Source organism: Dryobates pubescens, chromosome 23, assembly GCF_014839835.1.
Source record: "Dryobates pubescens isolate bDryPub1 chromosome 23, bDryPub1.pri, whole genome shotgun sequence".
Classification (NCBI taxonomy): domain Eukaryota; kingdom Metazoa; phylum Chordata; class Aves; order Piciformes; family Picidae; genus Dryobates; species Dryobates pubescens.
In genome coordinates this window covers 1,552,188-1,567,827 of record NC_071634.1, presented here as the reverse complement: position 1 = coordinate 1,567,827, position 15,640 = coordinate 1,552,188, and the positions used below count along the sequence as shown (strand labels likewise).

At 59.1% G+C, this 15,640-nt stretch overlaps 1 protein-coding gene across 1 annotated transcript in view; it reads left to right on the top strand.

The window, feature by feature from the left end:
- EIF2AK3 (eukaryotic translation initiation factor 2 alpha kinase 3) overlaps window positions 1–15,640 on the top strand; it is a 72,441-nt gene that overhangs the window by 33,037 nt on the left and 23,764 nt on the right. Inside the window, exons 3-9 of the mRNA XM_054172214.1 lie at window positions 4,242–4,436; window positions 5,243–5,373; window positions 10,633–10,867; window positions 11,101–11,263; window positions 11,821–11,958; window positions 13,616–13,738; window positions 15,403–15,623. Of these exons, the coding sequence (XP_054028189.1) occupies window positions 4,242–4,436; window positions 5,243–5,373; window positions 10,633–10,867; window positions 11,101–11,263; window positions 11,821–11,958; window positions 13,616–13,738; window positions 15,403–15,623 (1,206 nt within the window). The remainder of the gene's footprint in view (window positions 1–4,241; window positions 4,437–5,242; window positions 5,374–10,632; window positions 10,868–11,100; window positions 11,264–11,820; window positions 11,959–13,615; window positions 13,739–15,402; window positions 15,624–15,640) is intronic.

The window sequence follows — 15,640 nt, the reverse complement described above, 5'->3', positions numbered from 1 at the left end:
CCTTCAAAAGACAGATTCCCAGCCTGCCCCCAGGCTGCTCTGGGGTGTGAATGTTGGTGCAGACCTTACTGCTCTGTCTCCTTTGTCACTGCTGAGGTGATTAGCACAGGTGAGCCCTCCCTGCAGAAGGGGAGGACATCTGTTGGCCCCTGTCTGTGTGCTGGGCATGCACAGAGCTGGCTCTGGCTGTGCTAGGCCACCCTGCAGCATTGGCACTGCCAGGTGTTTGCACTTTTTGCCAGAAGGTCAATATCTGGGAGGGAGCCAACATTCCCAGCAGCTCAGGAGAGGGGACCCTGCCCCACTGCTCTGCAGTCACCTGCAGGGCTGGGTCCAGCTCTGGGGCCCACAGCACAAGAGGGACATTGAACTGCTGGAGAGGGTCCAGAGGAGGCCACAATCTGGGCTGGAGAACCTCCCCTGTGGGCACAGGCTGGGAGGGTTGGGGCTGTGCAGCCTGGAGAAGAGAAGGCTCCAGGGAGACCTCAGAGCTGCAGTTCAATATCTGCAGGGCAGCTGCAGGCAGGCTGGGGAGGGACTGCTCAGAAGGGGCTGTGGGGATAGGCCCAGGGGCAGTGGTTTGAACCTGGAGCAGGGCAGAGTTAGGTTGGACATGAGGAGGAAGCTCTGCACAGGGAGGCTGGGGAGACACTGGCACAGGCTGCCCAGGGATGGGGTTGAGGCTCTGTCCCTGGGGACACTGAAGCTCAGCCTGGCTGTGTCCCTGGGCAGCCTGCTCCAGCTGGAGCTGTCCCTGCTGCCTGCAGGGGTTGGACAAGCTGCCCCTGGAGGCTGCCTCCCAGCCCAGTGCAGTCTGTGAGTGCAAGCAGTCACCAGCAGTGTGGGGCAGCTCAGTGACATTTTCTCCTTGCATGAGCTGTGCCAGGCAGTGCCAGGGGAGGTGCCAGGTGTGGCATGCACATGTTGGCAAGATTTGTCTCTCCCTCTCTTTGGGTGAATCCCAGCTTTGCTTCATGCTGTTTGCTCCTCTGTGACCCACTTAGAGGAATGAAGAAGTGTCAGGCCAGAGGGGATTTCAGTGATGCAGCAGCTCTGGTTTCAGATCCTCACACTGCTTCCACAAATAATAACCAGGAGCCTTCTGACTCTTTTGCATGGCTTCAGCATTCTGTTTGAGCATTTCTGGTGTGCTGCTGAGCCTGTGTCACACACTCACAGATTGCTTTGGCTTGGGAGGGAGCCTCCAAGGGCAGCTGAGTGACAGCACCCAGCTGTGCAGACCCACTCCTGCCCTGCTCAGTCTCTGCATTCTCAGCACTTGGAAGCCCTGGGCTCAGGGCATCAGCAGTAGGGAGAATGGAGTTTAGACCTGCACAGAATTCAGATCTGTGTCTTGCAGCCAGGGGTTCTGCTTGCACTGAGCTCATCAGACTCAGAGAGTGCACTGGGCTGGGAGGGAGCCTCCAAGGGCAGCTTGGCCAAGCCCTGCAGGCAGCAGGGACAGCTCCAGCTCCAGCAGGCTGCCCAGGGACACAGCCAGGCTGAGCTTCAGTGTCCCCAGGGACAGAGCCTCAACCCCATCCCTGGGCAGCCTGTGCCAGTGTCTCCCCAGCCTCCCTGTGCAGAGCTTCCTCCTCATGTCCAACCTAACTCTGCCCTGCTCCAGGTTCAAACCACTGCCCCTGGGCCTATCCCCACAGCCCCTTCTGAGCAGTCCCTCCCCAACAGCCCCTGTGTGAGTCTGGGCAGCAGTACTGTGTTGGCAGGAGGATTCTCTCTCCTATGAGGCCAGGCTGAGGGAGCTGGGGGTGTTCAGCCTGGAGAAAAGAAGACTGTGGGCACCTCAGAGCTGCTTTCCAGTACCTGAAGGGATCCTGCAGGAAGGCTGCAGAGAGACTTTTCCTGAGGGTCCTTTGAGCCAGGCCAAGGGGGAAGGGTTTGAAGCTGAGGCAGAGCAGGGTTAGAGTGGAGCTGGGGAAGAAGTTCTTCAGTACAAGGGAGACTCTGGCACAGGCTGCCCAGGGAGGCTGTGGATTTCTCCTCCCTGGGGGTGTTCAAGGCCAGGCTGGAAGAGGCCTTGAGCAGCCAAGTCTAGTTGAGAGGTGTCCCTGCCCATGGCAGGGGGGTGGATTAGATGATCCCCTGCTGACTGCTGAGGGGTTGGAGCAGATGCCCTTCAGAGCTCCTTTCCAACCTGGACCATTCCATGATTCTAAGGTGGGGTTGGAGCTGATCACTGCACATGCACCAGAGGTGCTCCTTGCACCCTGCCTGGGGCATGGCTGAGTCCATTCTCAGCATGCTGTGGAGGGCTGCCCAAATGGACAGGGCTTGTGAAGAAGCCTCATTAACATCACCCTCTTAATGCATGTTCTGAGAAGCTGAGCTGCTGTGGGTTGCAGTTCCTCAGTGCTGGGGGTGGGCACAGCCACTGTGGCTCCAGCCAGCAGTGCTGTGTGTCAGTTATGGTCTCTCATGCTGCTAATGAGCTTCTCAAGCAGTCCCCCAGCACTCGTTGGCAGTGAGTCATGCTTCCCAACAAGGGTCTCCCTGCAGATCTTGGTGTGATGGATGGGCAGCAGGGCCTGGGCAGGCTGGGCCCTGCCCTTTCTCTTGGTGATTTGTGTGGTCAAGAGAAGGCCAAGGAGCAGTGTGCTGACAGCTGAGCAGCTCTGGGGAGAGCAAGGGGGATCTGAGTCTCTGCAAAGGCAAGGGGGCAGTGTGGGCTGGGATCCCTCTGCTCTGGGGAGACCTCCCCTGCAGTGCTGGGGCCAGATATGAGACCCCCAAAACAAGGACACAGACCTGCTGGAGAGGGTCCAGAGGAGGCCACAAAGATCAGAGGGCTGGAGGACAGGCTGGGAGAGCTGGGGCTGTGCAGCCTGGAGAAGAGAAGGCTCCAGGGAGACCTCAGAGCTGCAGTTCAATATCTGCAGGGGAGCTGCAGGCAGGCTGGGGAGGGACTGTCCAGGAGGGACTGTGGGGATAGGCCCAGGGGCAGTGGTTTGAACCTGGAGCAGGGCAGATGAAGAAGAAATTCTCCCAAGTTCTTCTGTAGTCCCTTCAGGTACTCTCCCAGCCTGGCCCCACAGGGGAGGTTCTGCAGCCTCTGATCATCTTTGTGACTTCCTCTGCAGCCTCTCCAGCAGCTCCAGGTCCCACTTGTGCTGGGGGCCCAGAGCTGGAGGCAGTGCTGCAGCTGGGGGCTGAGCAGAGCAGAGCAGAGGGGCAGAATCCCCTCCCTGTGCTGCTGCTCTCCCTGCTCTGGCTGCAGCTCAGCACAGGGCTTGGCTGTGGAAGCAGCAGTGCAGCAGAACCTTCCTTGCCACTGCCATTGTCTGGGAGCTCTCAGAAATGCTCTGCACAGCTTGCAGTGGAGCCAGGGCCTGTGTCCTCAGGAGTGCTTCTCCCCATGGCAGACTCTGCAGTGTGTCTGCATTCAGATCCATGAGCTGATTGAGCTCTGAAGTGTTTGGCCTCCAGTGGAGCAGGTGTCACCCTCTGAACTGCTGCTTAACTGGGAGTGGAAGCCAGCTGTGCTCTGAATGCCTGAACAATTCCTGTCTCCAGCAGAACTTGGAGAGAGAAGCCTCTGGCTTCCACACAGGAGGCTGGAGTGCAATGCAGTGTCCCTGCTTGGACAGCCTTAGAACCACAGAGCTGTCAGGGCTGGAGGGGACCCCAAGGCTCAGCCAGTCCCAACCCCCTGCCATGGGCAGGGACACCTCACACCACAGCAGGTTGCTCACAGCCACCTCCAGCCTGGCTGCAAACACCTCCAGGCAGGAGGCTTCCACCACCTCCCTGGGCAGCCTGTGCCAGGCTCTCACCACCCTCATGGGCAACAACTCCACACATCTAATCTCAATCTCCCCACTTCTAGTTTTGCTCCATCCCCCCCAGTCCTATCCCTCCCTGACACCCTCCAAAGTCCCTCCCCAGCTTTCTTGCAGCCCCCTGCAGATCCTGCAAGGCCACAATGAGGTCTCCTGGGAGCCTTCTCCTCTCCAGCCTGCACAACCCCAACTCCCTCAGTCTGTCCTCACAGCAGAGCAGCTCCAGCCCTCTGCTCCTCTTCCTGGCCCTTCTCTGGACACCTTCCAGCCCCTCCAGATCCTTCCTTGCACAGAGGCTCCAGAGCTGGCCCCAGAGCTCCAGCTGTGGTCTCAGCAGAGTGGAGCAGAGGGGAAGGGCAGAGCCCTGCTGCTTGCAGCTGTGATGTGTGTGTTTGGATCCAGCTGTGGGCTGATGGTAACCCTCCTTCCCTGCCATCCTTGCAGGTGTTTGGCAACAAGATGATCATCCCTTCCCTGGATGGGGACCTGTTCCAGTGGGACAGGGAGCGGGAGAGCATGGAAGCTGTGCCCTTCACCGTCGAGTCCCTCCTCGAGTCCTCCTACAAATTTGGGGAGGACGTTGTCCTGGTTGGGGGAAAGTCTCTGACAACCTATGGGCTGAGCTCATACTCAGGGAAGGTAAGAGCCTGAGAAGCTGTCTTCTGTCTCTGTGTTTTGAGCACTGTTGCACATAAGATGCTCCTGGGATGTAAACTGCAGTGTGGCTGTAAGCACATGGCTGAGGGGAGCGGAGTCTGAGCTGCCTGGGGAGCCAGGGCCATGGCTTGCAGCTGCTGCACATAGATAGAGTCATAGAACAGTTGGAAAAGCTCCCTGAGCTCACCCAGTGCAACCACCAGCACCCCAGCCCCACCAGGGACACCAAACCATGGCCCCAGCTGCTGTGGCCACAGGTTGCTTGAACCCCTCCAGGCATGGGGACTCCACCACCTCCCTGGGCAGCCTCTGCCAGTCCCTGACCACTCCTGCAGCAAAGAGATTTTTCCTCATCTCCAACCTCAGCCTCCCCTGGCACAATTCCAGGCCATTGCCTCTCCTTCTGTCACCTGAGACTAGGGAGCAGAGCCCAACCCCCAGCTCACTGCAGCCTCCTCTCAGGAGCTGCAGAGAGCAAGGAGGTCTCCCTCAGCCTCCTCTGCTCCACACCAAACCCCCCCAGTGCTCCTCCCCAGCCCTCTTCTCCAGACCCTTCCCCAGCTCTGGTGCCCTTCCCTGGACCTTCCAGCCCAAAGCTGTGGTGCTGTGAGGCCAGAGTTAGGCAGGGTCCTCATTCCTCATTATGAGCTAACAAGGCAAAGGGCAATCACACAGTTTGGGAGGTGGAGGGGCTTGGAGGGGACCGGGCCGGGCCGGGGCTGGCGGTGACTTGGGCTTTGCTCCCTCGGGGGCCGGCAGCGTGTGCGAGCCTCTGCCTTCCGCCCCAGGTGAAGTACATCTGCTCGGCCGTGGGCTGCCGCCGCTGGGACGACGAGGAGGCGGAGCAGGAGGAGACGCTGCTGCTGCACCGCACCCAGAAGACCGTGCGGGCGGTGGGACCGCGCAGCGGCGCCGAGAAGTGAGTGCGGGGAGCCCGCAGCCGGCGGCGCCTCCCCGGTGCCCTACGCTGTGCCCCGGGCAGTGCCCTACCCCCGGGCTGTGCCCTACCCCGGGCTGTGCCCTACCCTGGGCTGTGCCCTACGCTGTGCCCCGGGCTGTGCCCTACCCCGGGCTGTGCCCTGTGCCCTGCCCCGGGCTGTGCCCTACCCCGGGCTGTGCCCTACGCTGTGCCCCAGGCTGTGCCCTACCCCCGGGCTGTGCCCTACCTCGGGCTGTGCCCTACCCTGGGCTGTGCCCTACGCTGTGCCCCGGGCTGTGCCCTACCCCGGGCTGTGCCCTGTGCCCTGCCCCGGGCTGTGCCCTACCCTGGGCTGTGCCCTATGCTGTGCCCCAGGCTGTGCCCTACCCCCAGGCTGTGCCCTACCCCGGGCTGTGCCCTGTGCCCCCCCCACCCGGGCTGTGCCCTACCCTGGGCTGTGCCCTACCCTGGGCTGTGCCCTATGCTGTGCCCCAGGCTGTGCCCTACCCCCGGGCTGTGCCCTACCCCCAGGCTGTGCCCTACCCCCAGGCTGTGCCCTGTGCTCTGCCCCGGGCTGTGCCCCCCCCCCACCCGGGCTGTGCCCTACCCCCAGGCTGTGCCCTACCCCCAGGCTGTGCCCTGCCCCGGGCTGTGCCCTGTGCTCTGCCCCGGGCTGTGCCCCCACCAGGCTGTGCCCTGTTCTGTCCCCAGGCTCTGCCCCAGCCTGTGCCCCATGCTCTGTCCTAGGCTCTGCCCTGGGCTGTCCCTGGGCTGCTGGCTTCACCCAACCGCAGGGCTGGGAAGGGATCTCCACAGCCTGAGCACTCCCCACGAGCTGCTTGGGAAGCCAGCCCTGAGGTGCTGCCTGTCCCTAGAGGCTGGGACAGCCTCTGGCTGCAGTGACTCTCCTGGGGAAGGCAGTGTGGGGTGGCTGTCTCCAAGCAGTCCCCAGCCCCAAGAGGAGCCTGCTGCAGGAGAGCTGTGGGACTGGGTGTTTGGCTCCTGCTGTTACCCCCTGCTGTAGTCCTGCCCTCCCAGGGTGGTCCTGCAGTGAGGTGCTCCCTGGCCTGCCTGCAGGCAGCTGCTGCTGCCTGATGCTGCTTGGGGTCCAGGCAAGTGCTTGGGACTGATGGCAATGACCATGCTGCCTGGCACAGAGCCCCAGCATGGGAGGGCTGGAAGGGAGCTCCAGAGGTCACCCAGCCCAACCCCTGCCAGAGCAGGGCACCCAGCAACACATCCAGACAGGGCCACAAAGGCTCCAGAGCAGGAGACTCCACAGCCTCTCTGGGCAGCCTGCTCCAGGCCTCCAGCAGCCTCACAGTGAAGAATTCTGTCATGTTGAGGAGGCCCTTCCAGTGCTCCAGTTTGTGTCCACTGCTCCTTGTGCTGTCACTGGGCACCAGTGAAAAGAGCCTGGCCCCTTCTGCTTGCCACCCACCCTTCAGATGCTGTCATTCCCAGCTGGGTTGGACTTCCCAACAGCTCCAAGGAGTTACCTGAGCAGAGGTGCAGCTGCTCCTCAGAGCAGCCAGGGCTGTGTGTGTGTGCTGCTAACCTTGCATGCTTGCTCTGACAGTGAGCTGCAAGAGCTTCATTCCAGCCCCAGAATCATGGAATGGGTTGGGAGGGACCTCGAAGCTCACCCAGCTCCAACCCCCTGCCATGGGCAGGGACACCTCCCACCAGCACAGGCTGCTCAAGGCCCTGCCTAAAATGTTTTCAGCCTTAGTTTTTAGAAGTGCCACTCTGAAAGCTGCTGTGGTGATGTGCAGAGCCCTGTTCATGCTCAGAGCACAGGTGAGCTGTCCTTAGCTGCTGCACAAACCAGTCCAGGCTGTGACTTTGCTGTGTGAATGCAGCAGGATGTCTCTAACAAAGTCCAGGCACCTGTTCTACTCACACCCTGCCCCCCAGGCCTGCCCCATGGAATACAGGCTGCAAAGGTTGCTTGTCTTACACAGCTGCAGCCTTGCAGTCACAGATGGGGTTGGCCCAGGGGGCCAAGAAGGCCAATGGCATCCTGGCCTGCATCAGGAACTGTGGCCAGCAGGAGCAGGGAGGTCATTGTGCCCTGTGCTCAGCACTGCTCAGGCCACACCTTGAGTCCTGTGTCCAGTTCTGGGCTCCTCAGGTTAGGAAAGAGGTTGAGATGCTGGAAGGGGTCTGGGGCACAGCCCTGTGAGGAGAGGCTGAGGGAGCTGGGGTTGCTTAGCCTGCAGAAGAGGAGGCTCAGGGGAGACCTTCTTGCTCTCTCCAACTCCCTGAAGGGAGGTTGTAGCCAGGTGGGGGTTGGTCTCTTCTCCCAGGCAGGCAGCACCAGAACAAGAGGACACAGTCTCAAGCTGTGCCAGGGGAGGTTTAGGCTGGAGATGAGGAGAAAGTTCTTCCCAGAGAGAGTTGTTAGCCATTGGGATGTGCTGCCCAGGGAGGTGGTGGAGTCCCCATCCCTGGAGGTGTTCCAGAGGGGATTGGATGTGGCACTTGGTGCCATGGTCTAGGCATGAGGTCTGTGGTGACAGCTTGGACTCAATGATCTTTGAGGTCTCTTCCAGCCTTGGTGATTGTGTGACTCTGTGGTTGGAAGGGACCTCCAAGGGCTGTCTACTCCAACCTCCCTCCATGGGCAGGGACTCCTCTCTACTAGCCCAGGTCTCATCCTTGAACACCCCCAGGGAGGAGGCATCCACAGCCTCCCAGGGCAGCCTGTTGCAGAGTCTCACCACCCTGAAGAACTTCTTCCTCAGCTCCAGTCTCCCCCTCAGCTTCAAACCATCTCCCCTTGTCCTGTCTCTAGACAGCCTGATGAAGAGTTCCTCTGCAGCCCTCCTGTGGGCTCTTCATGGAGCTCAGAGCAGCCATTCCCTGTGCCCCTGCTCCCTCTCCTGTCTGCAGCAGGCTCTGCAGCTGCTGGCTGGCACAGCTCAGCTCCACGGATCTGCTGCCTGCAGAGGGAGGCCTTGGGCTCCATGGGGCCTGGGGGCTGCTGCTGGCAGGGGAGAGGTCTGCTCCCTCCTCACAGCTCCTGCAAACCCAGGCTGGCATCTCCACCAGAGCCCTCCTCTCACGGTAGGCAGGAGCAAAGATGCTTTCCTGGTGACACAGAGGAGCTGCTGTGCAGCTCACAGGATAGAGCTGGGGGGAGGTTAAGCCCTGAATACATAAAAGATGCCAAACTTCTACCAGAAGGCAGCCAGTGTGGGCTCCTGCTGGGGCCAGAGTGGCCTTGAGAAGCCTTGGGGAGCAAAACACAGTGTGCAAAAAATACTCTCCCCTTGCTCAAGACACAGATTGGCCATCCCTGCCCCTCTGCATCCTCTCCCCAGCACTGGCTGTGGAGAAAGAAGAGAAGAGAGAGGATGAAGAGAAGAAAAGGAGGGGAAAAGAAGAACTAAGACAGGAGGGGAGAGGAGGGAAGGGGTGGGGAGAGGAGGGGAGGGAGGGAAGAGGGAGAGAGGGAAGGGAGGGAGGGAAGGGGTGAGGAGAGAGAGGGGAGGGAAGAGGAGGAGAGAGAGGGGAGGGAAGAGGAGGAGAGAGAGGGGAGGGAAGAGGAGGAGAGAGAGGGGAGGGAAGAGGAGGAGAGAGAGGGGAGGGAAGAGGAGGAGAGAGAGGGGAGGGAAGAGGAGGAGAGAGAGGGGAGGGAAGAGGAGGAGAGAGAGGGGAGGGAAGAGGAGGAGAGTAAAGGAGACCCAGCCATACCTGTTTCATTCTTTCCCTTCTGAAATGCTGTTCAGTTTCAGCCCAGTTTGTTGGTGTGCAAAGGTTTCTGAGCTCTTGGCTCTGAAGATCAGCTCTGTGCTCCTTCTGCAGCTGGACCTGGCAGAGACCCTGGGTTGGGTGGAGGATTCAAACCAGTGGGGTAAAAAACCCCAGTGTCCCACCCTGAGCTTGCAAAGCCTCCCAGGGTTGATGAGCTCCACTTCATTAATGAAGAGAAACATGTGCAGAGAAATCTGGGATCACCCTTGGGCCCTCACTGGGGGCTGGAGCAGGGCCAGAGAAGGGCACCAGAGCTGGGGAAGGGTCTGGAGAAGAGGGCTGGGGAGGAGCAGCTGAGGGAGCTGGGGGGGTTGGTGTGGAGCAGAGGAGGCTGAGGGAGACCTCCTTGCTCTCTGCAGCTCCCTGAGAGGAGGCTGGAGCCAGGGGGGGGGTTAGGCTCTGCTCCCTGGAATCAGGTGATAGAAGAGGAACTGGCCTGGAATTGTGCCAGGGGAGGCTTAAGTTGGAGAGGAGGAAAAATTTCTGTGCTGCAGGAGTGGTCAGGGCCTGGCAGAGGCTGCCCAGGGAGGTGGTGGAGTCCCCATGCCTGGAGGGGTTCCAGACCCCTGTGGCCATGGCAGCTGGGGCCATGGTTTGGTGGCCATGGTGGGGCTGGGTTGATGTTGGACTGGGTGAGCTGAGATAACTTTCCCAACCCAAACAATTGTGTGGCTCTGTGCCATGCAGCACGGTGCTTCCTGAGTGCTTTACACTTGGATGTTCATCAGCTGCATGAATGCTTTCCTCCTGACCCCCCCAGCTGTCCTGCTTGATGAATTGCTCATTCTGTGCACTAAACTTTGGTGCCATTGGCCCTATTTCAGCTGCCTTCTCACCTTGCCCATCATCTCTGGCCAGATTTCTTAGCTTGTTTGGTGTGGTCCAGTTCTGGACCCCTCAGGTCAAGAAGGACCTCAGGGAACTGCTTGAGAGAGTCCAGCCCAGAGCCCCAGAGCTGCTGCAGGCAGTGGAACATCTCCCTGTGAGCACAGGCTGAGGGAGCTGGGGCTTGGAGCTGGGAGCAGAGCAGCCTGGGGGCTGCCCTCAGTGCTGGGATAAAGATGTGCAGGGCTGGAGCCAGGCTCTGCTCAGGGATGGCCAAGCACAGCACAAGGGGCACTGGGGGCAAGCTGGGGCAGAGGAGGTGCCAGGGGAACAGGAGGGGAAACTTTGTCCCTGTGAGGGTGCTGGAGGCCTGGAGCAGGCTGCCCAGAGAGGCTGTGGAGTCTCCTGCTCTGGAGACATTCAGAACCCACCTGGATGTGTTCTGTGTGCCCTGCCCTGGGTGCCCTGCTCTGGCAGGGGTTGGGCTGGGTGAGCTCTGGAGCTCCCTTCCAACCCCCAACCATTCTGTGCTTCTGGATTAGCACTCCCCAGTTGTGTTCCTCTGAGTTCTGTGGGCCCAGCCTATATAAGAGGTTAAGAACCTCCTGGATGGAGAATGTGGATCCTGCCTGGGGTCAGTCAGTTCCCTTCCCCTCTTCCCTCTTTCCCGTGCAGGTGGAATTTCAGCGTTGGTCACTTCGAGCTGCGCTACGTCCCCGAGCTTGAGAGCCGAGCTGGGTACCTGGAGAGCACTCTGAAACCACCTCTGAGCAAGGAAGAAACCAACATCATTTCAGATGTGGAGGAGCAGGAGGCTCTGATGAAAGACACTGTGATAAAGGTCTCAGTAGCTGACTGGAAGGTGATGGCTTTCAACAGGCGAGGAGGACACCTGGAATGGGAGTACCAGGTAGGGGGACAGACTCTGCAGGCCCTGCTGCAAGCCAGAGCTCTGCAGAGCATGGAGGCTGGCTGTCAGCTTGGGCTCAGGTGGGGGCTTCACAAAGCAGCAGGCATCTGCTGGGCTCTTTGTTGACTTGGAACCTCTACAGAAAGGCCCCCGGGAAGGTTAGCACGGTGCTCAGCATCGCTCTCACCTCCTCTCTGCTTCATCCAACAGTAACTTACCTCTCTCTCCTTCAGTTCTGCACTCCAATTGCCTCTGCATGGCTGGTGAAGGATGGCAAAGTCATCCCCATCAGCCTGTTTGATGACACAAGTTACACTGCCAGCAGTGAGGTGCTGGAGGATGAGGAAGATCTGGTGGAAGCTGCCAGGGGGGCCACAGAGTCCAGCGTCTACTTGGGTGAGACACTGCCTGCAGCCTGCTCTGCAGTAAACATGGCTGAGGCCTTTCCCTGCTCAGCTGGAAGAAAGCAGATCAGACAGTCCAGTCCTTACCTAACTGCCCAGGCTGGGGCTGAGCCATGGCCCTCAGCACCACAGCTGAGGGATGGGGACTCCACCACCTCCCTGGGCAGCCTGGGCCAGGCTTTGAGAACCCTTTCAGTCAGGAAGTTTCTTCTAATGTCCAACCTAAGCCTCCCCTGGGGCAAGTTGAAGCCATTTCCTCTTGTCCTGGGAGCAGAGCCCAACCCCCAGCTCACTGCAGCCTCCTCTCAGGGAGCTGCAGAGAGCAAGGAGGTCTCCCTCAGCCTCCTCTGCTCCACACCAAACCCCCCCAGCTGCTCCTCCCCAGCCCTCTTCTCCAGACCCTTCCCCAGCTCTGGTGCCCTTCCCTGGACCTTCCAGCCCAAAGCAATCTGTGCAGCTGTGAACTCTTTCCAGTGATGTTTTGTACCTGGGCCATTTGCTTCTGTGGCTGAAGAGAACTAAACCTAAGCCCTGCACTCTGTCCCTCAGGGATGTACAGGGGCCAGCTGTACCTGCAGTCATCAGTCAGGATTTCTGAGAAGTTCCCAAGCAGCCCAAAGGCTCTGGAATCCAGGAATGACAACTCCATTATCCCTCTGCCCAAGATCAAGTGGAAGCCTTTGATCCGTGAGTACCTCAGAGCCCTGAAGGCACAGCACAGCTTCCTGCTGCTCAGGGGGCTTCAGGCCAGGAGAATGTTCCCACCTGGCTCTCTCTCTGCTCTATTCATGATCATTCCAGGGGTAAATGAGTGTCCAGTGGTTGCTTGCTTTTCCTGGGGATTTGACAGGGTCAAACCCAGTAAAACATTTCTGTCTTTGCCTCCAAGTTTTCACAGTCTCACAGTGTAACTAAGGTTGGAAGAGACCCCAAGGATCATCAAGTCCAACCTGTCCCAACAGACCTCACAACTAGACCATGGCACCAAGTGCCACATCCAATCCCCTCTTGAACACCTCCAGGGATGGGGACTCCACCACCTCCCTGGGCAGCACATCCCAATGATGAACGACTCGCTCAGTGATGAACTTTCTCCTCACTTCGAGTCTAAACCTCCCCTGGCACAGCTTGAGACTGTGTCCTCTTGTTCTGGTGCTGCTTGCCTGGGAGAAGAGACCAACCCCCACCTGGCTACAGCCACCTTTCAGGTAGTTGTAGAGGGCAATGAGGTCACCCCTGAGCCTCCTCTTCTGCAGGCTAAGCAACCCCAGCTCCCTCAGCCTCTCCTCCCAGGGCTGTGCTCCAGACCCCTCCCCAGCCTTGTTGCCCTTCTCTGGACACCTTCAAGTCTCTCAATGTCCTTCTTAAACTGAGGGGCCCAGAACTGGACACAGGACTCAAGGTGTGGCCTAACCAATGCAGAGTACAGGGGCACAATGACCTCCCTGCTCCTGCTGGCCACACTGTTCCTGATGCAGGCCAGGATGCCATTGGCCCTCTTGGCCCCCTGGGCACACTGCTGGCTCATGTTCAGCTGGCTGTCAATCAGCACCCCCAGGTCCATCTCTGTTTGGCAGCTCTCAGCCACTCTGCCCCCAGCCTGTAGCTCTGCCTGGGGTTGCTGTGGCCAAAGTGCAGCCCCTGGCACTTGGACTTGTTGAATGCCATCCTGTTGGCCTCTGCCCATCTGTCCAGTCGGTCGAGGTCCCTCTGCAGAGCCCTTCAGCCCTCTAACTGACCGACATCTGCTCCCAGCTTGCTGTCATCTGCAAACTTGCTGATGACTGACTCAATGCCCTCATCCAGATCATCAATGAAGATGTTAAAGAGGCTGGGGCCCAGCACTGATCCCTGGGGCACACCACTGGTGCCTGGCTGCCAGCTGGCTGTGGCACCATTCACCACCACTCTCTGGGCTCAGCCTCCAGCCAGTTCCTAAGCCAAAGAGGAGGAAGAGTTTTGCAGTGATGGGAATGAGGGAATTGCCCTGTCCCAAACCAGGAGTTCCATGCATGGGGGAGAGGTATTCACAGCTTCACACAATGCAGTGGGTTAGAAGAGAGCCTCCAAGGGCATCTTGTGCAACCCCCTGCAGGCAGCAGGGACAGCTCCAGCTGGATCTGGCTGCCCAGGGGCACAGCCAGGCTGAGCTTCAGTGTCTGCAGGGTACTAGTAACTGACCATAAAATGCCCTTAGTGTTTCCTTGCATTCATTGTGGCTCTCGTGATCTGTTCCAGGAGATGTTTGCTGAACTTCTGCCCTTGGGGTTCTCATTTAAAGTCATCCAAGGACAGAAGTTTCCTAACCATTCAGCTCAGGAAACTCTGTCTTCTCTCTGCTCAGATTCTCCTTCCAGGACTCCAGTGCTGGTGGGCTCTGATGAGTTTGACAAGTGTCTCAGCAATGACAAATACTCTCATGAGGAGTACAGCAATGGAGCACTCTCAGTTCTGCAGTACCCATATGGTAGGTGGAGATTCCTCCTTGGGAAGTGCTGCATGCAGACAGGTTCCATGGATTCAGAGTCCTAGAATGGGCTGGGATGGAAGGGACCTTAAAGATCATCCAGTTCTAACCTCCCAGCTGTGGGCAGGGACAGCTTCCCCCAGTGCAGGTTGCTCAAGGCCTCATCCAACCTGGCCTTGAACATGAGTCTGAGCAGAGCAGAGGGGCAGAATCCCCTCCCTGTGCTGCTGCTCTCCCTGCTCTGGCTGCAGCTCAGCACTCAGCTGGCTCTGGGCTGCCAGGGCCCAGTGCTGGCTCCTGGGGAGTTTGTCACCACCTGACACCCCCAAGGCCTTCTCCTGCAGCCTGCTCTGGAGCCACTCCTCACCCAGCCTGGATTTGTGCTGGGGATTGCCCTGACCCAGCTGCAGGACCTTGGCCTTGGCCTTGTTGTACTTCATGAGGTTGGCTTGGGCTCAGCTCTGCAGCCTGTCCAGGTCCCTCTGGAGGGATCTCTTCCCTCCATGCTATTGTGGTTGCAAGCAGAGACCTTTCTTACCTCTAAAGTATTGGAAGTGGAAGAGAAAGCCTCCCTGGCTTAGTTTGTGAGAGCAAAGCTTCCCATGTCCCATGCCCAAAGCAGAGAGGAACTGCTGCAGAGTGGGGAGATGCCAGGCTGAGACCTGTATGAATTTGACATTTTGACCCAAACCAGACTTGCCCCAAAACTGTAAAGAGGCCAATTGCTCACTGCAGCGGTGTCTAAATTCAGTCACACCATCCAGCTTGGTGTCATCCACAGATTTGCTGAGAGTGCCTCAATCCCAGTGCCCATGGCACTGACAAAGATGTCTAACAGCACTGGTCCCAGCACCAGCCCCCGAGGGACACTGCTCATCCCTGGTCTCCATATGGGCACTGATAGAGACCAGTTATAGAACCACAGGATCACAGAACTGTCAGGGCTGGAAGGGACCTCAAGGCTCAGCCAGCCCCAGCCCCCTGCCATGGGCAGGGACACCTCACACTGCAGCAGGTTGCTCACAGCCACCTCCAGCCTGGCTGCAAACACCTCCAGGCAGGAGGCTTCCACCACCTCCCTGGGCAGCCTGTGCCAGGCTCTCACCACCCTCATGGGCAACAACTTCTTCCTCACAGCCAAGCTCCAGCTCCCCACTTCTAGTTTTGCTCCATCCCCCCCAGTCCTATCCCTCCCTGACACCCTCAAAAGTCCCTCCCCAGCTTTCTTGGAGCCCCCTGCAGATCCTGCAAGGCCACAATGAGGTCTCCTGGGAGCCTTCTCCTCTCCAGCCTGCACAACCCCAACTCCCTCAGTCTGTCCTCACAGCAGAGCAGCTCCAGCCCTCTGCTCCTCCTCGTGGCCTTTCTCTGGACACCTTCCAGCACCTCCAGATCCTTCCTTGCACAGAGGCTCCAGAACTGGCCCCAGAGCTCCAGGTGTGGTCTCACCAGGGCAGAGAAGGGGAGCATCACCTCCCCCTCTACACAGTTGCTGTGGAGCCCACAGCCATGATTCAGTGCCTTTTCTGACCTGCCATTGGAAGTCGTGGGGCATGCAGACAAAAGCCCTCTGTGTCTGCTGAGGACACCTGCCAGGGGGAAGGCAAAGCAGTTGTGTGGTTGCCTCTGAGTCACTGTGGCCCTCTCTGTGTCCTCCCCACCAGACAACGGCTACTACCTGCCCTACTACAAGAGAGAGCGGGGCAAGCGCAGCACGCAGATCACGGTCCGGTTCTTTGAGGACACGAGCTACAAGAGCATTCGCAAGAAGGATCCTGTGCTGCTGCTCCACTGGTGGAAGGAGATCGTGGGCACCATTCTCTTCTGCATCGTGGCCACCACCTGCATCGTGCGCAAGCTCTTCCACCCCCCCCCGCACAGCAGGGTGAGTCCTGCTCTGCG